Below are 25,163 nucleotides of genomic sequence, written 5' to 3' on the forward strand. Positions count from 1 at the left end.
TGGCTGGGCCACCGTTTGTCCCTGATGGTTCCATGCCCGCTTCTCCTGCTTCTGCACCTACGGCACCCTCTGCATCTCGACTACGAGGGCTGGCATGCTCAGGCGGCCGGCTTCTGCTAACGCGAGGCTCCCACTGTGACACTTCGGGGCCTCGGTCCTTCCGAGAGATCACTGGCCCAGGCTCCTCTCCGCCACTTTCAGGCCTTTCTCTAGCTTCACTGTCCGTTGTCACAGTGCTCTCTTTTGTCGAGCTGTCTTCTGCGGAGGTGGAGGCGCCATCCCTTTTCCAGGCACTGCTGGCATTCGTCCCCAGCAGTTCAGCTCTAGAGATTTGGTTGTGTTCCGTGGCACATTGACCGACAAAAGTGCCAGCAGCCTCTTTGGTGCAGGAACTAGCAACCCGAGGCTCTGAGGCTCCAGCTGGTTTCGAAGGGGCCTCTTCTGAGGCGCCTCTAAAAATGCCAAAGAGATCGCTCGTGAATGTTTGGGAAGGCAGAGATGAAAAACCAAAGAAGGAAGAGCTTTTCTTTTGTGCACTGGGAGCTGCTGGGGTTTGTGGCGGGGGGAAAAAGTCAGAGAAGGTTTTAGTGGGCTTCATTTTTGTCATGAAGCTTGAGAACATTTCTACAGAGGCGTCTAGAACAGACCTGTCACTCTCAGGTTCTTGAAGTGTGTCCTGCAAGTTGGGCGCAGCTGGCATTTGAGGGTGAGCTCTTTCATCCCGAGCCTGTTGCAAGCCAGCACTGGAAGGACAAGGGCCAGGCACCTGGGGTCCCTGCACCTCCAGCTCAGGCACGTCCGGCTGCCCTTCATGCACTGTCCCTTGCAAAAAGGCTTCAGCAATACTCGTGGTGTCCAAACCTGAATTACATTTTGTGTTTTCATACAAAGGGGGCATTTTCTTCTCAGAAGGCAACACAAGCTCCACTCTCTCTTCCGTGCTCTTTTGTGACTGTTCTAGTGGCTTTGGAGCCGCCTCGGGGAAAGCGACACTGTCCTCCCCTGGCTGAGGTCCATGAAAGCCAAGCCCCAAAGAAACAGCCTGATCTCCTCGATGTGCAACCCTCTTGGCCGCGGGAGGCACGCCTTCCTCACGTTTTCCTTCCCAAGCTCTTGCCACAGAGGGTTCAGCTGCAGGGACATTTAAGGCACTCGCTCTGCTGTGCAGGCCAACAGCCCCTTTCTTGCCAAGTACAGCCTCTACCACGCCAGCAGCTGCTGCTTCTTTCTCCAAGTCCAGCCGGCTGCCAACTCCAATGCCAGAGTGAACCAAAACAGACGGCTCGATAGACGGCCTGGGGCTCGCTTGCTGTGGGGGTGACTTTGCAGGAGCAGCTGGAGGGGGTTCATCCAGGAAAGAGGTCAGGCCGAAAAAGTTGAAGCTGGAGCTAGTTTGGGAGGCATTTTTCTTTGTGGCAGGCCCTCCCGAGAGGAAGGAAGGAAGCTTGAAGAGGCTCTCGGCTTCCTCAGGCTTGTCATCCGGGGCTGCCGAAGAAGGGGGCGGGGCTGCTTCTGCAGCAAAGAAAGAGAAAATGCTCCTGCCGGCTGGCTGAGGCTTGGAAGGAGCCACTGCCGGTGACAAGCCAGAAGGCAAGCTCAAGCCAGGCTCCCATGGTGGCTGCCTGGTGCTACTTGGTTGCAGGACGTCATGTGTGGCTCCCGGACAGCCGCCTCCTGGCTGGCCTGGTGATGCAGCTGGCCCACTGCCTTGGGGTCCGAGTGGCTGACTTGGGTGGCCCATTCCAGGGCCCACGTGCCGGGAGGAGCAGTGGCCGGCATCCACTTCCTCTCCTCGTTCTCTGCACAGCTCTGCATTAGGCAGATCATATCTCTGGGCAGTTTCCACACCACCTTGCCCCAGAGGAACTGGGGAAGCAGAAGCCGTGTTACCGCTGGGCTCTCGCCTGCCTCCACCATCCTTCGCCTCTCTGTCCACCAATGTCTGGGTTCCACTGGATGGAGGAACGGCGGCACTTGGAGGGGAAGGGGCAGCATCGACTCTGAAAAGGTCCCCTAAGGATCCAAACAATGAAGAAATGCCTGGGGCTCCTCCCTTCCCTTCAGGCCTTTGCATCTCGTTTTCATTTTTCATCACGTTTGTTGGTGGAGTTGTTGATGGTTGTGAGGCTGTGTTCAGCTGTGCTTTAAAGAAATCAAAAAATCCAGAAGTTTGGCTTTTTTCAGCGGCTGCATTTGTGGCAGCGCCTTCTCCTCGCCTAAAGATCTTCAGAGCCCCTTTAAACAGCGGCCCCTCCGCCTCTGCCGGTGTTTGGCCGGGACCTGCCTGCGTTTTCTTGGCTTCATCCCTACTCACCTGGCATCCATAGTGAGCGGGCATAACACGGGCACTTAACTGGCTGGCCCTGCTGCCAGGAGGGCCGTGGCTTAGTTGGGGGGGAGATCTGGCCGAATTAGGCTCTTCCCGGTGAAGGTTCTGAGGAACTTCATTCCCCACAGAATCTGTCCTATCGAGCCCGGCTGTCTCTTTTCTTCCCAATTCAGGCGGGATGGACATGGGCCGGCAGCTCTTTGCGCCGCCCCCTCTTCTCCAGGGCGATGTCACTGAAGGAACATCCGGTGTGTGACCCGGCAACTCCGACGGAGCCTCCGTACCCTCCAACGGTTTCTGCCCACCTGAGCCTGGCGTTTTGCCAAGCAGGCCGCCCAAAGTGGAAAATAAGGACGTGACTTTGTTCACGGAGGCCCTTCTGTCTTCTCGGGTCATTTGGATTTCTGCCCCATTCTGAGACACCCAGAGAGGTTCAGACTCGGCAGGAGGCTGGAAGTTCGGGAAGCCAAACCATCTTGAGGGCCCCATTTCAGCAGCGGCTGCCTGGGAGGGTCTGCCAGGCTGCCTGGCGTGAACCTTCTCCTCTCGCCTGCTGCTGGAAGCCATTTTGGGATGAACTGTCAGGTCCAGCGTTGGGGGAAGTTCTTCTGAGTCCCACTCAGTTTCCCCTTCGGGACTAAAATCCACCTTGAGTTTTTGAAGTCTGTATTCCGAAAAGTCTACAGGTAGCTCTCTCTGGTAATAAATGGACTCTTCAAACATTTGAGAAAAGGTCTCCAAATTCATGTTCATAAGCTGATCACTTCTTTGGAAAGCTACAGACAAATCAAGCGGCTTATTTACATGGCAATTATCCAATTGCTCCTCTTCAGCAAACCACAGGATCTCGTCTTCGCTACCAAGAGGTACTTTGAAACCACAAACAGCAACTGTATCATCGCCCAACACCATGCCTTGCAAAGAATCCACAGGATAATTATAATCCCAGCAGTCTGGATGGGCGTAGGAGTCTGGAGTGCATATATAAACATATTGCCCAGTAAAATCGGTGAGTAGGGAATAGACATATTGACCATCACTGTACAGGTAATATCCACAATCGCCATCTTCTGATGGCCACCACATACCACGTTCAAGCAACATCAGCCACTCTTGGTATTCCTGGCTGTGAGAAGCATATACAAAGCTTCCATCCAAACTTGGAGACTCTGGATCTGTGAGGGTCCACAGACTTCCATCACACACAGATGACAAGCTTAAGTCCATGGGCATCTCTTCCAGAGTGCAGTTACAGTCATCAAATAGAGGGAAACTTCCATTCAGAGAATTATTTGCCCACATCTCACTTTCTTCCGGACATAAATCTTCAAAGGCTAACTGATCAAATGATTTGTATGACACAACACTTAAATCTATGAACCGAGTATCAAAATTTGCATTTGACTGCCAGTCCACCATATTTGCATTTCCATCTTTTTTACACAGATTCACTGCTGTATCATAGGATTCTGACAAGTCCAAGTGCTGAGCAAAAGGGTTCGAGTTCTGGTTTAAGGCATAGTAAACTGGCAAGGAAATCTGATGGGAGTTTGCACAATACTCTTGTACATCGTAGTCCCAGACAAAGCTGTGTGTGCTCCCTGTTTCCTCAAAAGCAAGGTACTGCCCTGATCGACCATATAATTTTGCATTCTGTAAAGAAGAACTGAGAAATCTACTTGACCTTTCATTTACTGCCATTTGATAAATATCACAATCTGTATTTTGTCTGTAAGCAGCTGGTTTGCTACAAAAGTCTTGAATGTTTTGCTGAGAACTTAAAGCATTCTGAGAGGCAGAATGCCAAGGACAGGACATGAGATCACTGTCCATTTCGATTAATCCCATGTTGGGCAAATGGCCGTTAGTCGTAGAAGACTCCATGACCTTCTCCTCCGCTTTCCCCTTTGGTTTAGGCATGACGTTCCTCAAGAAGTTGGTTGTCTCCAGTTTTCCTCCAGTGCCTTCCTGGGTCTGGCCAGGCCCACGCGAGCCAACGGACTTGTCCCCAGAACTACTCTCCTCATCCTTTGCAAAAAACTTCATTATGCCTAAATGACTCTTTTTCGCCTTATCTGGTTCACAGTCAGACACATTTTCACTTGAAGCAAATCGGAATAATCCAGAAAGTAAGCCAGGAGGAGTACTTTTCTGATTGTTAGTTTCATTTTTGACGTTCAGTTCTTGCCTGTTGGGCATTTGGTCTGATGAAGAAAGCCGAAAAATCCCTGAAAGAAAGCCAGGCTGCGGTGCCACCTTGGTGGAGCCATCTAATATCTTGCCCTCTCCGCTCCTTGCCATCAAATTGGCACCACTGAAGTCTGGTTCTTTCAGTACGGCTGACGGTGCCCCTTTGCGCTGCAGATCTTGAACCGTGGCGTTATGATGATCACGTTCTGCATGTGCGATTCCCCAATTGCCAGAGATAATCTGATGTATCGTTTCACTTCCTGGTACACACAAACTATCTTCCTGGCCAGTTTCTTTCCTCATCGTCAGCTTCTCTTTGTGATCCGGTAGGTATGGAACGGAAGCAGACTTCGCTGAGAGGATTTTGGCGGGTTCTAAGCTACCACTTTTGCAATCCTGTTCAACCCTCAGCGGGATGTCACTAAAACCCTGTTGTCCAGTATAAACTTTTGGATCTTTCAGGTTTTCAGCAGAGGCAGCTTTCGAACATGAAGCAAAAACACCTTTCTTTTCTTTCTCGTGTTTGTCTGAAAAGCCAAAATTGCTCAACGAGGGAAACTGCAGTTTTCCAGTGAAAGGGAAATGAAATCCGCTGTGTGGAGGGCTAGTTTTTCTGACATCTTCTTCAGACTGATGACTCTTCCTGAAGCCCAAGGGGCTCTCTTTTGGCACAGACTCGACGGAAGGAAGCAACAACAGGCTGAAAGATCTCTTAAGGGGACTAAAAAAGTTCTCCGACGATCCTCCTGGCTCAGAGGCAAGAGCATTAACCTCCTTCCTACTGTCATTTGGCTTGTTTTCCAGCCTCTGCCCTGCAGGATGGTGCTGGTTTCCTGAAGGGACTCTGTACTCTTCAATAATTTTATCTGGCAGAAACACATCAGAAGAATTCTGTGCTGCAGCTGCTTGTCTGGGAACAGACAGGCTCTCAAGACTGGCTCTCAAGCTAAAAGAACTAATAGAGCTTGACAATTTACCAAGGATTGAGGATGCTGGACCGCTGCCTGTGCGGGCCTCTGCCTCCTCCTGGTTCGTTTCAGCAGACACCAGCCTGGATTTTGCATTGTCTTCACTTGGCTTCTCATTCGCTTGGTCTTCACAAGCACTCACGTGGCAGATTTCCGGCTTCCTGGGCTCGTCTTGTTTTGCACTCACCCTCTCGGGCCCTTCTTTCTCAGAGAAGACTTTCAAGGGATTGAGCATGCCTAAGACAGAATTCACGACAGAGCTGGGATGCTGAGACGAGGGGTGACGGCGTACGTCATCTGCCGAAGAGCCTCGGCCTCCTAAGGCTGGAGAGGCCTGGTGGTTGTTTTCAGCTTCTTCTGGAGCACCAGCAGCAGCAGCGCCGCCGTCTCCTGTTGGGCAACTATTCCGGATCAAGGAAGCAGCAGCTGCAGAGATCTTCGCACTGGTTTTACTTTCTGCTGTCACTTCTGAAGAGGCGCACTCCGATTTAGGCTTGCTGGGAAATACCTTCACAATGCCTCCCTCAGACTGACCAAGGGTCTCCGATTTCTCTGGTGCCGAAGACACAAACTTCTCCACTGTTGCCGACAGGTGCTTTGTTCCTGAGCCTACCTTTTCACCGAGAGAGCTAAGCAAGGAGTTTACAGTGTTCTTCATGCCAAACAAGTCTGTTAACACCTCTGGTGTGCCTTTGTCTCCCTCTTTGTCTTCCACCGCAGAAGTCGGCTTCGCCTGATCTGGGTGGGCCTTCTCTTCTGCCAAGTTATCAGCGTTGGCCCGTTTTGGAAGGAAACTCTCGTTTCTTTCTGGAAGGGTTTCAAATCTGCTAATCTCTTCCTCTTTTTCAGCTAAGTATTCTGACACAGTTTCAACTAAGCACTGCAGCTCACCCATGGTGTCCACGTATTCCTCAGTTGGCGCTTCGACAGGGGAGTGAGCCGAGTCAGATAGCTTCAGATAGCCACACGTTCCTTCTCTCGCCCTATGTGACTTTTTGTCCTTTTGTAACTCGGATAGGGTGTTTTCATCATGGTTGTCAGGGAACTGCCCAAGATGACAACCCTTCGACTCGCGCCACGCTTGTGCAAGTACAGACAATTCCTCCACGCCATCGTCATCTGATAAAGGAGAGCCCTGAAGCTCATCGGATGCGCTACTATCGAATGCCTCAAGAACACTCAATGGCACAAAACAGTTTGCCGGCTGTCCTGGGAGCATCTTGTCCTCACCGCTGAAGCGAACGGAACCGGAGGTGAGAGTTGTCTGTTTGTTGCCGCTCTTAACCAGAAGCCCATTTTTGTATGGGCGCAAAACTGGAAATACAGTTAATGGTTCTTCCCTTTCAACAGGGCTGCTGCTATACTTTTCAGTTCCATTGTCATTTGGAAAAACATTAGGCTCAAGTCCTGGTTTGGTAGAGTCCAAAGAAATAATTGTTTCACAAGGAAGGCTCAGACTGCCACCGTTCTTGACTCTTGACAATTCACATTCTTCAAAATGATTCCGCCGCCGTTTCTTTTTTCTCCTCCTGTCTATCGTGTCGTATTCCTCTGGATAGCACGAGACATCGGGAGCTCTGGAGGCCTGGCCGTTCCCCCACAAAGACCGTGCCCCTTCGTGATGGCCTGGGAGCTTCTTTTTTGCACGCGGAGGGCTTCTCTTGGCCTCTGCCTCCTGCCAACTTCTATTCGGGTGGCTTTTTTCTAAAAAATCTTCTATTAACTGCTTGCCCAAGTCTTCGTAGCTATGACCTTCATAATCAAAGGGAACGATCCTGACTTTTCCATTGCTGGGTAAAGACCCCTTGCTGTGGAGGGAAAAAAAGAACAGGAAGAGGGCAGGAGGGCAAAGAAAAAAAACAGGGAAGAGTGTGTGGAAGGGGGAGGGAGCTTTAGCACCTTATTTGCAATGCAGCATTTCAACAAGCCAAATCAGGGGTGACCATACATAAGCATTTAAGCATGAAACGCCACAGAGCATATTTACAACTCTATAGTTTCAGGCAGGTTGCTGAGTTAGACTGTAGGACCAGAACAAAAGTCAAGTCCAGTAGCACCTTAAAGGGCAACAAAATTTTCCAGGGTACAAGTTTTCAAGAGACAAAGCCACTTTATCAGATCTGACAAAAATTTGACTCACAACAGCTTATACCCTGGAAAATCCATTGGCCTTTAAGGTGCTACTGGTCTTGAATTTGGTTTTACAACCCTATAGTTATTCCTTAGCACAAAACATCACAAAGCACTCCAAATGTTTAATTATCGTATTCTAAGAGCAAGATCTGAATCCAGTAGCACCTTAAAAGCCAACAAGATTTTCCAGGGTAGAAGCTCTCAAAAGTCAACTTCCTTCATCAGAACTTGACCCGCAAAAGCTCTGGAAATCTTGCTGGTCTTTAAGCTGCTACTAGACATGAATCCTGCTCTTCTGCTAGAGACCAACATGCCCCCCACCCACCCCCCACCTGAAACTAGGTCTCTTCAGATTCCACTGTAGTTCAGGACTTCTGGGACAGCAAGAAGGACAGTTTCAAAGCCAGAGAACTGGGCATGTCTCATCTGCTAAATCCCTTGAGCATCTCAAATAAGGCACTGTATACTGTCAAAATACTGTCAAAATACTGTCAAAATAATGGTTGTTGGGGGTTTTCCGGGCTGTATTGCCGTGGCAATTACCACGGCAATACAGCCCGGAAAACCCCCAACAACCATCGTTCTCCGGCCGTGAAAGCCTTCGACAACACTGTCAAAATACTTGCAAAAATGATACGGGATCGCTACATGAACTGGAGTCTCTCTGTCAGCAGAGAGAGCATTTTGCAATATATTATTCTATATGTATTCTAACACTATGCCCATAATAAAGAACACTCTTCAGCTCACTCCGTTTACAAAATTGACCATAACAGGATCAGCAGAGTATCACTTAGTGGTTTATCACCAGAGACAGAAATCAACAACTGTCACGGCAGGCGAAACACAAGGATGACTGATTGCGGGGCACACATCAGATTCAACTGCCTCAGGCCAGTAAACATCCTAAACCTGCACAAGGTTTGATCCTATACATGTTATCTAAATTATTTGGGGCAGTTAGAAGCATCACAAAAATTTCTTGGACGCTAGCTCGCTAAGCAGATCTAAACCCAGGAGTCTCACCCCTTTTCTCTTGATGGAACTGATGGGAAAGGTTTGCATTTCACTGAAAGGGGAGGCTCACATTAATAGAAGCAACCTGAAGCAGGAAAAGCCGCATCCGACAGTCAACCTGCTCCACTATTTGCAAGAGACCCAAGGCATGCGAACACTGAAAGCCAGCTGAGCCCCCTGACCAGGACACAGCCACGCAGCACGACACAAACACAGAGGCTGCACAGAGCTCCACCCACCTATCGGACAACTCTAGGGAGTGGCAGCTTTCTAGCGACAACCGGCGGCTTGTCATTTGACTAGACTCTGACGCAGACTCCAGGTCAGACCGGCCACTCAGGGTGGAGTCTAAGCTATCATATCTTCTTCAGAGGAAAGGCAAGGAAAAGTTGGGAAATGTGAAAGGCACAGGATCACTCAGGCACACGCCACATTTCAGAAGTAAAATGCACCGCAGGGACTGGCTGAGCGGAACGGAGTTCCTGATGGGGAGCCAACCCCCGGGAGGCCAGATGGGGCAGCGCCAGTTGAGGACAAGTCTAGGCAGGGCTGGGAACCGGGGCCTGGCCCTGCTTGCAACCTGAGCAGGTCTTCCTTGGCCTCTCAGATATACAGCCCGTGCGGGGGGGTGGGGGGTGGGATTCCACATGGTCCGAATGAACTTTCCATCAGCTCAGCCTCTGGAGCCCTTTCCAGCCCGGATGCTTTCGGGAACTGAACATCTTGGCCACGGCTGCGCCCTCTAGCTGGGGCTGCCTTCAGTACTGCTCAGAAGAACCTGCTCGGTCAAGATTCAGCAGCCTGAACTCTGATGAACGCACAGAACGGACCACACCTCTGCTCCTGCCTCTGCTCTACCACCCCGCTGTCTCCTGGGCCCAGCCCGAGATGCTGGTGGTCATCTAATAAAGCTGTAAATCAGAGCAGCAACAAAGGGGGAGAGAGCGCAAGGTCTGAGGCCTTCCTGAACAGCCCTGGGCCCATGCAGGGAAGGAGTCTACATGGCCTCATGGGGAAGGCGAGGCCTTGAACACTCAAGTGACAGAGGAGGACTTGGTGCCGCCCCATCACAAGACGGCATCTGATCCGTCCAATTACCACCTTGTCACATCCTGAATATTTCTCTAAGAGAAGAGACGGTGCCGAATCCCATCTCAGCGGGACTCATGAAATGGAGACTGTTCAGTCTGAACTCAGAATAGCATTTTTAATAACAACAACAGTTCATTTGTATACTGTTCTTCTGTGCCCACTCAGAACACTGAAAAAAGTCAGTGTTATTATTATCCCCACAATGCAGCTGGGGAGCTGAGCTGAGAGGAGTGGCTGACCCAAGGCCACCTGCTGTGCTGCTCATGGCAGTGGTGGGATTCGAACCAGCAGAGTGCTGCGTTGCAACCCAACTACTTAACCACTACACTATACCAGCTCTAATCCTTACATCTGATGCAAACATTACTCAGAAATGCAGAGCTGCAGCATCTCATTCCATTATCTACAAAGTGTTTCTGAAGCCACCTAGCAGAAACCATGATTTAATTGTTTATGTGTTCGGTATAATTGTTGTTTTTAATTGTTTTTATAACGTGTGTTTTTAAAAGCTTGAATTAATGGTTTGGGGGTTGTTTTCCACCTTAGGGATTTGGGTGGGAAGGAGGCATTAAAATGTTTGAAATAAATAAGACAACAAACCAAGCAACCCATAACATTCCCATCAGATTATCCTGACAAACACAGCGGAGAAAGAAAAAGGAAGAAAACGAGAGAAAGAACAGAGCAGAGGTCTGCTTCGCCAGGGACACCCACCTGATGGCTGCGCGCTCCCGGTAATCCTGCTCATAACCGTGTGTGGGCTCCAGACCAACCTCTCGGGAGACGCCTTGTTGCTGCAAACGAGACGCCATGGGGAACTGGTGCACGGAGGCGTTTGGCTGTGAGGTTGTGTGGTATGGGGGAGGCATGCTGTTGCTGGCTTCGCTGCGGTAGTCGCTGTCCCTGTCCTCCACAGCGCTGTCGTGGTCTTCGGAAGCTGCAAGACAGAAGAGGTCTGAGCAGAGTCCTCCAGCCCTGGCCCAGAAGTGGGACATCAAAGAGAAAAGGGAAACGACCCCCTGACAGGTGACAGCCTCCGGGAACCCTCGGTTCCATTTACTTTGGAGGAGTTTGGGCAGATTTCATTGATCCATCCTTTCTCTTAAAGGAAACATTCAACAAAGCTGCCCCAGAAGTATCAGACTAAAAGACTGGCTTTACTCTGAACAGGGCAGGGGAGGGTAGGAGAGGTGTGCATCAGAAAAGCAGGGCACCAACAAAGGAGCGGAGAAGGAAGGCGACCAGCGTCCTCTGTGGCTTCCCATCACAGGTTCTCAGAAGTCCACTGCTTCCTCCTCCCCTTCCAAGACAACCACTAAGATCCCGATGGGAACAGCAGGTTTGTGAACCCAACAAAATGAAAGAGCACCTGTGATTGTTCGCACAAAAGGCATTCCTTAATGCAATCAAACAAATTTCAATTGCAGGAGACTCTGGGAGGTGTCGACTGACCCACGACAGCTGGGGCCAGTGGGGCCACAGAGGGAGACGAGGGTTCTGCCAGGCTCTACAGCTCAAGCTCAAGCCTGGAAAGCAGCTGAGCTCAACCACTCCCCAGAGGGACAGGGAAAGGGGAAACAACACCCAAGAAGGAACAACAGTTCTCAGCCGGCACACTGTCACGCTCAGCAGAAGGAACAAAGTTCCTGTAAGAGAGAGCAGAGGAGAAATGCTGATTCTGTGAACCTGGGCAGCTCATGAGAAGGGCTGCCTCAGGGCTTAGTTCCCATGGCCCCGTCTTACATGCCCAGGGTGAGGCCAGTCGCCACTTTGGGGTCAGGTAGCAATTTCACCCAGGCCACTTTGGCTAGGGATCCTGGAGGTGTTTTGCCACACAGTAAGGGTCACTGGGTGTGTGTGGGGGGGACTGCATTTCCTGCATTGTGCAGGGGGTTGGACTAGATGACCCCGGAGGTCCCTTCCAACCCGAGGATTCTATGAAATGTGCTGTTTTCAGGAACTGCCCTCTTTGGGGCTGCGTGCTCAGTGATGAGGGGGCACCTGCAGCCCTGGCTCTGCTCAGCTCAAACAGGGACGGCAGGAAAACCCCTTTGCACCATCTGCTCCCTACAACATCACGCTACTGAGAGAGAACAATCAAACACAAGCACCGTCTGAAGGGAACCCAACCCAGCTGGGATGCAGCAGACCGAAGCAAGAATGGCAGGCAGACCGGCGACCAGGTACCCCTGGACTTCTGCGGGTCAGCCTCTTCATTCCCTTGAAACTGTGGACTGGAAGCCTTCCGGCCAAAGATGCCCACCAGAGGCAAAGGGCTGCGTCCTTCCAGAATTTGGGCCCCAGATTCCATAGAGGATTTGCTCCTAGTAAAGCACAGCCACTCCTCCTCCCACAAATAATGCAAAATTCCACCATGCATCCCAATAAGCTAAAAACAGAAGGGGGGGGCATCCCCAGCTGGGAGCCACTTCAAACAGGCTTTCGACTCCTTTGATTGCCCGTGCCAGAAACACCGCCATCTCCTGCTCTTGCAGCTGTCTTGTCAGTCTCCATCCAGCAGGCAAATGGAAGAGTTTATTATGCTGAAATCTCCAGGTCCATATGAAGGGTTTTATGGTGTGCTCTTGACGGAATACCAATCAAGACAAGACATGTCCAAAGGAGGGCAACAAAGTCAGTGAGGGGTCTGGAGACCAAGTCCTTGAATGGGCTGAAGGAGCCGGGTAGGTTTAGCCTGGAGAGGAGGCGAGTATTTGAAGGGCTGTCGCATTGAACATGTTTTCGTTTTCTGTCACCCCAGAGGGCTGGACCAGAAACAATGGGTTAAAATTAAAGCAGAAGAGTTTTCGGCTAAACATTAGGAAAAAATTCTTGACAGAGCGGTTCCTCAGTGGAACAGGCTTCCCCGGGAGGTGGTGGGCTCTCCTTCCTTGGAGGTATTAAAGAAGAAACTAGGTGGCTATCTGGCAGCAATGCTGATTCTACGACTTAACATGTTTGTACGCAGATCAGGAAAGGGGGGGCATGAAGGGGTGAGCTGGTGCTGGGCTCTCATGGCCCCTTTTTTTACATGCCCAGGGTAATGCCCATCGCCACCTTGGTGTTATGCCAATATAGATTAAAATCATATGCCAATAATCAATACTGAACAATACTAGGCCTAGCTTCTATACTCTCTAGATGAACTTTTAAACTTTACATGAACTTTCAGTGTATTTTTTCTATGTGTAAGGTAATTCAACAGGTGTGCTTTCATCCTTTGACAATTAATTAAAATAGTGGACTCTACCGAGATTGATGTTCCTCTATCAGAGATTCAACCAATGGTGATCGCCCAACTTAACTTTTCTTGACACTTGTCAGAGATTTATAGTATTTTCCTGCAGTACAGATCATGACATAATTTTTTAACTAATTGGAAGGCTGTACTATGAAATTATGAATATTCAGTGAAGTGTCAAACCAATCAATATTTGTTTGTGCTATCATGTGAATAGACCCTAAATATTTGCATATGATTAGGTATATAATTGCAAACACAGAAAGAATAAGCAGGGTACTGATGGAAGAGATCTCTTGGGAGAATCTAGGTAAGAAACTATTTCTACCTATGTATTTCATAGAAACTTTGAGCAATGTTAAACTTAGGATTTATTGAGAAATGTTAGTGAACTTATTTCTTATTGCCTTTCTATGTTCTGTTGTTATAGGATTCATATTAATAGCCATTTATATTTTGATTGCTTGCTTCATTAAAAAACTAGGGTGTATTTTCAATAAAGTGAAATAAACTCTAGATTGGTGTCTCTGTGTTTGATGGGGAGTTGCAAAGCAATACTGAACCCTATATAAATAAATGTACTGATAAACAGCTGGTTCAAAGAACTTATCTGTTTGACAGGTCTAAAGACTAACTGCTTTCGGCTTCCCCGGAGAGAGATCCGTCTTTCTCCTGGCAAGTTGAAACTTGGTTTTAGACACGGGCAACTGTCCCGTTACATTGGGAGTCAGGAAGGAATTTTCCTCCAGGCCAGATTGGCCAAGAATCCTGGAGGGTTTTTGCCTTCCTCTGGACATTGAGCAGGGGACACTGGGGGAGTTGGGAAGGGAGATAGCTGTACGTTTCTGGTGTTGTGCAGGGGGCTAGTCTGGATGACCCCTGGGGTACCTTCCAACTCTGTTTCTATGTTCTATGTTCCAAGATCTAGCACCTTCAAATGAGAGCCTGATTCACTTGGAAAGGAAGGAGACCCTAATCTCCTCCCCTAAAAGTACCTCCTTCGACACGGAGGGAGCCCGGGAGAGCCTTGGAGGGATGCAGACTGAACATGAAAGCGGGGGGGGGGGCGTCTTTCGCACAGGGCCTGAGAGGATCTAGCAATACCTGTTAGATGCTTTGGCTGCCTGGATCAGGGCAGAAAGGTGAGGTCTAGAGTCTGTAGATAGATAATAATAATAATAATGGCACCACACCACGAATGAGGCCTAGTTCCCTGATCACCCCGAAGTCACTCGAGGTGGACGAGGACAACAAAACTGAGGTTCTTCGGGCAATGGCAGCCGTTCCAAAACTGTTTGCGTTCCTCCCAGACAATGGCATTTTATACCAGCATAAAATCCCACCAACTGAACTTTTATGCCGGTCCTCAAGGGGCCACAAGACCCCCGCTCTTGTTTGCTCTCCTGGAGAATCCTAGACAATGGAGACTGACAACCATTTGCCAAAACAGCTTGGGAGATGCTCCGTTTTCAACGCTAGACACCAACACTGACGTTTTCTACTTTTGAAGCAAGAATGAAGCAACTAGAAATCAGCTTTGCTATAAGATGAATCACTACACCGTCTAATTAACACAACTTGGTTGTAGAACAGCATCCGAAAGCTCCCCTGGTAATACACAGCCTGACACATTAAGTCATGTCAGACTTGGCTCCCGTGGCTCAGCTGCGTGCAAGGAGCTCCACACACCCCACTCTGAGAAGCCAGGGAGGACTGGGGGGGACAGGGGGGGGTGAAGGGGATATCTCTGGGAAGGAAAAAGAACATTCAATCGCGTAGCCACGAAGGCACAGAGGCTCAGGTGGTACAATGGCCCTTTGCAAGAGACCATTTGCCCCCTAGAGTCAGGAAAAGAGGACGGGAGGGGCGGAAGAGAGGGCGGAAGGGAGCCACGGGCCAGGGCCCAGAGATGGCAAGGAAGACCCAAGGCCTTCCAGACTGTGTGCCAGTCGAGTCTGAACTGTGTTGAGTTCCCCGCGGCCTTTGCTGTATTGAGGCTGCCTCTGACTTCATGGTAAGGGCCCCCTCTTCCCCACCCCCGGCCTGCCTATCTAACTTATTAGAAATGCTGAGGGAGGGGTGCAGAAGCAGACGCAGGGTAAGTGGGGCCAGCACACCTCCCCAGCGGCTGCTTGGGGGCACCAAACCGGCAGGGAGGCAGCGGTGCTGCTGTGACCAGAGGGCCAAAGAGGCTGCAGAGGCACTTCCTGTACACGCCCACACCTTGGCCAGCCTCCAGATATCTGACCCCCCCCCCCCGAGATCAGCCCCTGGGGAGAAAATGGCAGTTTTGGAAGACGGACTTTATGGCAATGGCTAACAGCAATATACCCCGCTGAGGTCCCTTCCCCAGGTTCAATCTCCAGGAATTTCTCAGCTGGAAGTTGGCAGCACTGCCCCTTGGACAAAAGGGAGGCGCGGGCACACCCCTTTCCTTGCCGCACTGCTGCCTGCCTGGATCCGTCCAAGAGAGGCAGCAGAGGTCCTTTCTGAAAGCCACTTGGGCAGAGTGGAGGGAGAGAAAGCCCAAAGGGGAAGCTCTCCCGAGGCGTGCAGTCCATTCAGATTGAGATATTTATTGCCAGTATAACCCAAAAAGGACTGGATGTGACAGAGAATGCGGAAGATGCTCCTTAATTTTCAAGCACAATTTTAACACACATTCCACAGGATAATTAGAAGGGTTTTTTTTTTAAAAAAAAATCTGTACGGTCTTGATTGCGGGTGACGATGCCGCAGACATTTAAAAAGCAAAATGGTGCCGAGCAGAGTTTGGCTAACACTTCCTTAAGGAACAGGCATTACGGAAACGGTAGGACGGGGCTCTGATCTACAGCTCGTCACGAGATGCCAAAGCTGCATTTGAGGAGAAAGGCATCCCAAAGGAGGCTGCACAGCTAATCACTCCCCCATTAGCCTGCTGAAAGTGAAAAATCCATCCGGAAATCTGGGCCACTGAATGCCAAGGTGGGAAGAGTGGGAGAGCAGCACGGAAAATGTGCGCTGTCAACTTTTCTTTAACAAGGAAACAGCCTGAATCAATCCAAATGGAGCTCCCAGCCACGAGCCACATCCTCAAGTGGCAGCCACGGAAGAAGCGAGGAAAGCTTTCCCGGCCAGGACCATTCCCAGGGGCTGTGGCGGCTGTCACCTGTGCCTCTGCAGGCAAGATGGGAGCTGCCCTCCCCTGCCACGTGAAGGGCCACCCGGACTCGGGCTGATGCGGAGGGTACTTCCTTGCCAAGGTCTTGCTGTTGCCGATCAGAGCAGACTCAGCGCCAAGCCACAACTGGCCATTCCTTTCAGAACCCGGGCCTCCCAAATGCTGGCCCAACCGCTCTCATCAGGCCACAACACAGGCTCTCAAGGGGGTGTCAGATAACAGAAGATGCCTCTTCTGGAGACACTCGCTCAGTGTTCTGCTTAATATAAAGCAGCAAACCTATAGCCAGATCCTTCATGCAGTGACTTGCACTGCAAGTCACACACACAATGCACACGGCACACGGTCCATCACACATGACCCCCCTCCCCCGCTATCTGAACACTGGAGCACGAGGAAGCCCCTGGGAGGCACAGAACCAGCCAGCAATCGTTCACTGAGGTGTTACCTACTCTGCTCGTCTCCCCATCCGAAATAACTCCAGGTGCCTGCATGCAATAAATGGAAGCAAAAAAACAGAGATGGAAGAAGGACAGAAAAATAAAAAAAGTGAGACAGGCTTTTATTTTTGCCATATCCTCAGCTTGCATATTCAATAACTTACCTTCTGGGGAGGATGCCACAATGGCCCACAGCAGAAAGTAAAGCACACACAAACACCAACACGTTGCCACATTCACCTAGAAGTTTGTGCACATCACATCCTTGACACATACTATACGCATAATCATTTAAATCATACCCCGACCATTTCCCATTTCCCGTGCAATAGCTGTATGCCCCATACAAAACCACTCTACGTTCTGTGAAGCGCAGAATGTCAAGATTGCCTTCCCCGCACCACCCTCTCTTTCCTACCTTCAGAAAACCTTTTGCGTGGGAATGAAGCTCCAAAGGTTAGTTGTCCATTGCCACAGCGCTTTTTACCCCCATCACCAATCAACTTCACTCCAACTCACTGTCTGTCTGTCTGGGCCAATGCTACTGCACCTCCAGATCCCTGGGCAACCACCAGCACTCCTGACTTCCCTTCACCGCTGTTCTGCTTTCTGCAGGTACCCAAAGCATTTGGATGGCTGCAGTTGAACTCACGGACACAATAATATCTGCAGGCGAGGTGAGCCTGCATGGGTGGGCTGGGCTGGCTTCTGCTTGCTTGCTTGCTTGCTTGAAGATCGGCACCTGGCACATGGGCAGGAACCTCCCAAAGCAAAAACACCTTCTCCTGGAAAGGCCATTTCCAGTCCATCCTGTTTGATTCGGACGCGGGTATTATTATTATTAGCTCCCAGTCCCGCTCCCTGGGCCCCTAACCCTGGAACACTTCGAAGCCCTTTGAACTGCACTTCCAAACGTGGGGGGGGGAACCCCAACTTATTTTCTTCTCCCTCTACCACAGAGGTTTGCACAAAAAAATCCCCCAATTTAAAAATGGAGACGGGCAAACTAAAATTATACTGGACTTCTTAAAAAAACCTTTAAAAGACAGCTACCACGGCCAAGTTGGCCTCTTCCATCTGCACGAGCGCCTGGCTAACTAGAAGGGCGTCTCCACCCGGGGAGAAGCTACCCGGGGGTCCCCTTCCCTGGACCCCTGCAAGAGGATTCTGGACAGATCCCCGACTGGGCGACTTCAGCTGTAAGCGGCACCCAATCTAGATCTCCCCAATCAGTGATGGGCAGGGGAGAGACAGAGAACCAGAACCAACTATTTGTTCCTAGAAGCCAGCAGCACCAGCTGGCGGGGCCCTGAGCACACAGGCAAAGGCAAGCAGCAGGTGCAGGCAACGGCTGGCCTTCTTCATCACAAGGGACGGCTGGGCCTTTCACAGGATCGAAGGGAAGAGCCCGCCCTGGCTCTCTAGTGGCCGGACTGCCCATGTAATAGGAGAGGCAGAGAGAGACTCTTTGGCACGTGGGCATGCTTAAAAAGTGGCACTTGCTTGTTCTGGAGATGCTTCTACAAACACGGCGCCATTTGGACTACGGAGGATGCCGGAGCCGCAGGCCGCCAGGGGGTGCTGGAATCTGAGGAGCAGGCAAGTCGTGCAAAGGTGCCTCCCCTCCTTGAGTGGCTGGGAGATCCTCCTCCTCCTCCCCAGGAACATGGCCTCTTGCACTACCCTGCCCCCAGAAGGGCCACAGACTGAACCCCCAAGTGGCCCAGATGTGGGACGGGGCCTGGCCGGAGACTTCCGGCAACACCCCGCAGAACCAGATGCCAGCAGCCCCCTTGCCGGCCCTGCCTCAATGAGGCCCAACCATATAGAACAGATATGGGAAGTCTCAAACAGAGGAATTAATTGCATATAATGAACGAGCAAATCATTGCATTCATTCCAGCACTCCCCAGGCACTTGTCAATGACTACGAAATGAACAGGCAGCCTAGAGAAGAGCCACTTCCGCAACACTCCCAGATACACTCTTCGAACACCCAAACACCCTCTTGCGAGGAGAGGGGCTGTAGTTCTAGAACAGAGCCCAGGTCGATCCCAGGCCAGGCCAGGCCAGCTGAAAGAACCCAGGAGCAGGTGCTGGAGAAAATCTCTCACCCTCAAGGCCCTGAAGCTGCCCCCAGAGGAGACAACGCTTGGCCAAGGTGATCAATGGGGCGGCTCGGCCCAGGGAAGCCAGCCGCTTTTGCCCTGCTCCTGGCTGCTCGGGACATTTGCCATCAGCTCCCCTCCTAAATGCACTTCCCCACCTCATACACAGATGCTTCCGTGGAGAGTGGCCACCCGCAGGGCCATGCGCAGGCAACTGGCAACTTGTTTGTCAAGTTCCCACCTGTGACAAGATGCCACCGAAACGCCTCTTCTTCCTGGGTGAGGCTTAGCTCCGGCACTTCCTTTCCCACCCCCGTTGGCATTAGGGATGTACATTTAGAAAGCAACTGATTAAAATCCAAGCTGAGCACATCCAAACGCAGTGCCTCCCACCCAAAGTGACAAGGCCAGTTCAGATTTATTTTTATTTCTTGTTTACTGCATTTATAGCCCACCTTTTTTGCTGAAATTGAAGGCAGTTTGCAAAATTTAAAAAACAATTCAACACGACACCATGAGGCATCCGGTAAACAATGTAATAGGATGAGGATTACGGAATCAGAAAAAACAGGGCAAACAAATAACTGTCTAAGGCATGATGCACCATAATGAAGAAAGTGGGTGACAAAGGAAGAAGACAACACACTAAAAACAAGGGGGCGCGCACAAGAAACATTGCAAGAGAAGATGGAGCCACAATGTCAGTGGCGGCATTTTGCTCTCAGTCGCCACATCCCTGTCTGATTTGCTGGGATGGTCAGTGGAGAAGGGACAGAAAGTAGAAAAGCAGCTCAGCAGATACGAACCTGACAGAGGCCTCATTCAGCCAGAACATGTTACCCAACTTTTCACCCATCAGCATCACACCTAACTGGCATTTCTCTACACACTGGCCAAATCCACACTTCCCTACCTTCCGCTTTTCATGTGCATTAATGGCGCTGGATTCTATCCCACGATGTCCCAGTCTGTGTTCACATCCCTTCTCTTACTGCCGCTGCCTCGCGCTATACTTCATCCACATCTCTGGTAGAATTGCACAATACAGGGCGGGTTTAGATCCGACGTCACCGATGACGACATCACATTCATTTTTTTTTCATTTTTTTATCAGATTTCCGCTATAGCGTTTTTTTGCTAAATTGCTATGGTGAGGCCACACCCCTATGATGCCTGTGATTGGTTAATGTTATTCTATGCTTCTTTGAAATCCATTGGACCATTATTCTGGCAGGCTAATTTGAACTGATATTTAAGGTGGGGGTGATCCAAACTCTCCAAACGGGAAGACTAATTATTTGACGCTTGAATGTAATGTTAAAATGACGGGTTTCCGCTATAACGGTAATTTAAACAGTTAAAAAAAATTAATTTTAACAACCACCGATATTTCCGACTGTTTGGCATCCTAAAAATGACACGGAAATGGAAATGACGCCACCCCTTGATGTCTCTGTGGGGATTTTGGAGCACCCCGATTAAGATTTATGGCCGGGATTGTGCAACAATGCTGGGAAAGTCCCCCTTTTTTTTAAAAAAAGGGGGGTGAGCAGGCAGGCATGCTGCGGAGAGAGTGGAAAAGATTGATAATTGCATGGCAAAGAGGGATGGTGTTCTGGAAAGGCTGCAAACACGGAAGTGGGGTGGTTTGAAGGGGACGGTCTCCTTGTGAAACGCTCCTATTTGTCCACATCCATGGTGAGAACCTCGCAAGAGAAGCGTTTGAACACACGACAAATTCATCTGAGGCGCAACGTGAAAGACGCGAGAGAATGGCGGGATTGAGGTAAGAGTATGTGAACAGCCCTCTGAGAAGAGGATAATGGGCGGGAAAAAGCGGAAAACTTGAGATACGTGGATCCAGCCACTGTTCTCTCATAGACCAAACTGCCTCTCATATGCAACCCACGATCACAACTGAAAGCCTCTTAGATTTGCAGCTCTCAGCGATGGCTCCTTCTGCACAAGTGAGATTATTTGCTACACAATGAGGGCCGCTGCTGGCAGGGTGGGCGACACACAGTTGCCATCTTGACCTCTTCCACCGACTTTTTCGGCATGGCTTGACCGTAAGCAACTCATGCTTTTGCATCCGCCAGGGCGACGGCGCTGGCTCTGTGGCCAGAGGGCCATCTCTCCCAGGAACCAGGAGCCAACGGGTTTCAGCAGAACTGGGCTTGGCCCTCGGAAAGGCCCACCTTAGCCACTGAGGCACGGGCTGGTCTCAGGGAGACGCTGCCCCTTCACTGCCTCCGTTGCCCAAAGAGGAAACCACCACCTTCTTCGGGTTATCAAGAGGACAAACGCATTTGACACGTTCTCACATCGAAAGGGTTGTGTCAATAAAAATTAAAAGGCCCCGGAACTGATCTTCCATCGTGGTTCTTCATACACCCTGACCCTTTTCTCAACTGCACAAAAGCAGTGGCGCACACACACACCCGTTCAGTTCCTTCTCACTCAACGCTTTTCCACGCAAAGAACGGCTGGCGTAACAGAGGCTCGACTGCTACCAATGCAGACAGGACAAGCTGAAGCTTAGTGCAGGCAGGACGAGGCGATGCTGGTTGGGAGAGCGGGTGACGCTGAGGGAACGGATATCCCTCCACTCTAAATGAGGCCGATCTACTGTCAGGTGATCACGGGAAGACTCCGGGGGTGCTTCTGGATCCGGCTCAGTTTGAGAAAGAAGGTCAGCCCTCTTCTGCTGCCAGTTCCATCTCAAATCCCCCCCCCACCAGGCTCGGCCAGTCTGGTCACTGCTACTGCAGCCTCCTGGCTGGACCACTGCAAGAGGCTTCACAACAGAGCCCTCCTTCTAGACAACTCAAACGCTTCGCCCTGCCTGCTCCCAGGGGCTGCCTGGCGTGAACAAGTCGCATCCCTCTGGCTGAGTGTTTGCTTCTGAGCTCAATCTCCAGTTCTGGTTCTTACCTTCCGTGAACTGGGATCCGCTTACCTGAAGGCCTCTGTTACCCACCCCACACTCCCAGCTGATGCAAAGGAGAAAGGGCTGCTGCTGGGGGTCTGGGGGTCTGGGGAGAGGCCAGGCAGAGCCAGCGGCAGCCCCAAGCGGTGAGCCCTGGCACCAGCCGGCCCAGGAGAACAAGCGGTCGTGCAGCAGACACAATAACAACATTAAAAACAAGGGGCTTGAATGTCAGGCAACGTCAGGAGTCAGCGCAAGATTTACATCAGCTGTAATACATTCCAAACATGGTTGGTGAGCAAATGAAATGACCAACACAAGACCACGTGCATTTCGGCCTCAGGGGCCTTCCTCAGTAATCAATAATACACACGTTTACAAAGAATCATAAAAACAAACCCACACATCCAGAAAGTAGTATGTACCAATTCTGGCCAAATGTTGTTATGTGATGTAAATGTACAGAGCAGGCCGTGCATTCCTTCACATGGTCACTGCCCTAACACAAAGCTCTGGAGTGATGTTATAATCTGGTGTGAAGTTGCCAGTATTTCTGGAGCTGTGTGTCATCAACCTGAAACTGAAATCAAATTTGATTTGATTTGTTTGGAACATATTATAGCTTATGTAAAGCTTGCTCTGACTTTTAATGCTGCCTGACATTCAGGCCCCTTGTTTTTAATTTTATTATGGTGTACGCTGCATAATAATTGTTTTGATTATATTTTATTTGATATAGCCTGCTGCTAGAGACACCACTGGCGGTGCCTGGGAAGAGAGTGATCCAGAAAAGCCAGGGCGCGCGGCATGGGGAGTAGCGGAGGAGACCTGGAGGAAGGAGAAGCAAAGGGAGGGAGTGGAGAGAGAGATGAACCAGCAGGCAGGGTTAAGAAAGGGGAAGGAGGAAGAGGAGGCAACGGGGAGGAGGGCAAAGACACAGGAGGCGAGGAAGAGAAAAGAGAAGGCAGGGGAGATGGAAGGAAGGCCTCTGAGGAGGGAAGCAGAGGGCAGCCCAGTGAACCTAAATCACAGGGCTGTTCTGCTGGGCCTCTCCTAACCACAAAATTATCTGCGCACTGTGACAGCTGCTCCACGATGCAAGATGCCCTTCACGCCTGCTCCTCGAGTGGATCTAGCCGTCAGCTGCGCTCCTGTGGCTGGTTTCTCTTCCCTGCTTTTTTCCTGGTGTTGCCACCAACGCCCAGAATGGGTGACCAGGGGAGATGGGGAAGGCTCTCTCTTTCCAGATGTTTAGGAAGAGAGGCCAGCCATTCTGTTTCTGCCGCCCTTCAGTGGTGCTGGGCGTTATGCGGGGGGTGACGTCCTTTGGGCATAGGGCGCTTTTGGGATGTGGCTGGATGCTGGGTTGGGGGGGGGAGATAATGCACTGGTGAGGTGTTCTTTGTATCATTATTTCGATATTAATAAATACATAAATAAATAAGTGTGGCCACTCAAGGCTGCAAATCTGTTGTGGAGATCCCAGAAAAGATGGTTTCAGGCAGTGTTGGTCAACAGGATTGTGGTCCAGTGGCACCTTAGAAACCAACAGGTTTCCCAGGATATAAGCTTTCAAGAGACAGAGCTCCCTTGAATAAGATGCTGGGAGGAAAAAAAAAAAAGAATAAGATGCTGGGAGTTAAAAAAAGAAACAAACAGTTCCCTGAAATACCCCACCCAGTCTTTCTGTATGATGGACGGTTTAGATCTTCGGCACCTAAAAGCAAGCTCTAGAAGTTTCCCAGTTGTTCCTCTGGGCAGACACAAAGCCCATTCATGTGAAAGCACAGGGGCCACCAAGTAATGTTTTCCTAATAAGGGAGAACAGCTTTCCACCACATTCTGTGTCGTGACTGACAAGGCTGGCCGAAAAGTGCAGGAAGAATGACTCAACACAGATTAGAATGGAAAGCAACATTGCCAGGAGCGAGCGTGGTCAGAATTCCCTGCCTTCCAAAACACTAAGAGGCTCTGACAGTCAGTGAAATGGCAAATGCTTTGCAACCGACGGCCACATATGAGCTAGTGTGCAAACAGTACTTGTTTTATCACTCTTAAAAAAAAAATCACTGGGTACAGACACATTTTATCAGGCTGATCCCCAGAAAAGGGGAGGCAGTCTAGCTGTTTCCTTGGGCACCTTTAGTAAGTGTGCAGAGCATGTCTGCTTTTGTATGAGAGAACTCTTCGACCAACCAACTCAAGGGCACCCAAACTCTTCCAAGCTCAGGTGCAAAGGCAGCCCTTCTGAGCCACCTCGGATAATCCCACATTTCTAAAGCCCTGAAGGAGGGGTACTAAACCAGGTGATGCCTGTGAGTGGGAGAGAGGGCCGGGCAAAGGAAAGCAGGGGGCCTCCCACCTTTCCCCTGGCTGTGGCACACGCCCTTCCTTGACAGGTTCCTCCCTGGGGATCAGTTACAAAGACCCCAGTGAGTGTGGCCACAGCTGCTGGCTGGGAAGATGGGCATACTCAGAGGCAAACATGCCCTGGCATTCTGCACCAGTCACAGCCATCCCCACAGAAAGGACGAATACGTACAGGGTCCAGGGCAACCATGCTTGATCAGGGGCCCATTCATTTCCAACAGACTCCCACCTTTCCTCTGTCACAGTAACAGGGCTCTGTAGTGGCTGCAGAGAGGCTCCAGGTGCCCCTGAATGCTCAGGGCAGCCTGGCCACGCCCCCCCCCACAGAACCTTGGAGGAGTCAAGCCTTTCTCACCTGGCACATCAAGCCGGGCCCCAGTCCGCATGCCGTGCAGTTTGAAGAACTTGGTTTATTAAATATAAGCAAAAAACAGGCACTGCTTTACAAACTGCGAGGCGGATCTATCGCTGCCTGGTAAACAGCAAGAAGTTGAAAAAATTGATTTAAATTCAGAGTTTTTTCACAGCAGGATATTTTACCATTGACGTGCTACAAAAAAATCAGCCTAGAACCTGAAGAATGGAGCAGATGGTGCCCGAGCTGCTCTGGAGAATGCCGGTCCTCACAAAACATCCCACTGGACTGGCCCTCTGAAGGACGGGACCCCAGGGTCGCCCTCACAATCCCCCTTTTCCTTCCTTCCACTACGTTTTAACCAGGACGCTGCTGTAATCCAAACCCCCCAACTCCCCTCTCTGGAGTAAGCTGCCCCTGAGCCTTGGCTCCATCAGAGCCCCTGGGGAGAATGCCACACAATCCGGGATGGCATAACTGTAACGAACGGCTCAGAGAGGGCTGCCACACGCACACTCGGCCGCTGGTCATCCACGGGCGGGGTCTACAGCCCTCCGGGGCTGAGAGCTCGACGATTCAGCTGGACTAACTCAGCCAACTGCACCTTTTGCCTCTTCTGCTCCATTTCCCAGGGACCTTAAAGGAAAGCAGACGGATGCTCTTTTCTCCAGTTCCACATTTCAGTTAGAAAGGAAAAAGGTGTCCACAAGTATAAACTGCCCAGCTACTGAAGCCCCTGCAACACAACTGAAAGAGACTTTGAAGACGAAACTATTGGACTGCCCAGAATGCGAAGAAAGACTGTAATCTGCCTACTGGAAAAGCAAC

General features: G+C 50.6%; 1 protein-coding gene across 1 annotated transcript in view; it reads right to left on the reverse strand.

Annotated features, from left to right (window-relative positions):
• The window catches only part of UNC13B (unc-13 homolog B), a 189,573-nt gene that overhangs the window by 123,033 nt on the left and 41,377 nt on the right, over positions 1 to 25,163 (reverse strand). Inside the window, exon 8 of the mRNA XM_054986491.1 lies at positions 10,444 to 10,666. Coding sequence (XP_054842466.1) covers positions 10,444 to 10,666 — 223 coding nt within the window. The remainder of the gene's footprint in view (positions 1 to 10,443; positions 10,667 to 25,163) is intronic.

This window comes from Eublepharis macularius, chromosome 8 (genome assembly GCF_028583425.1).
Source record: "Eublepharis macularius isolate TG4126 chromosome 8, MPM_Emac_v1.0, whole genome shotgun sequence".
In the NCBI taxonomy this organism is placed as follows: domain Eukaryota; kingdom Metazoa; phylum Chordata; class Lepidosauria; order Squamata; family Eublepharidae; genus Eublepharis; species Eublepharis macularius.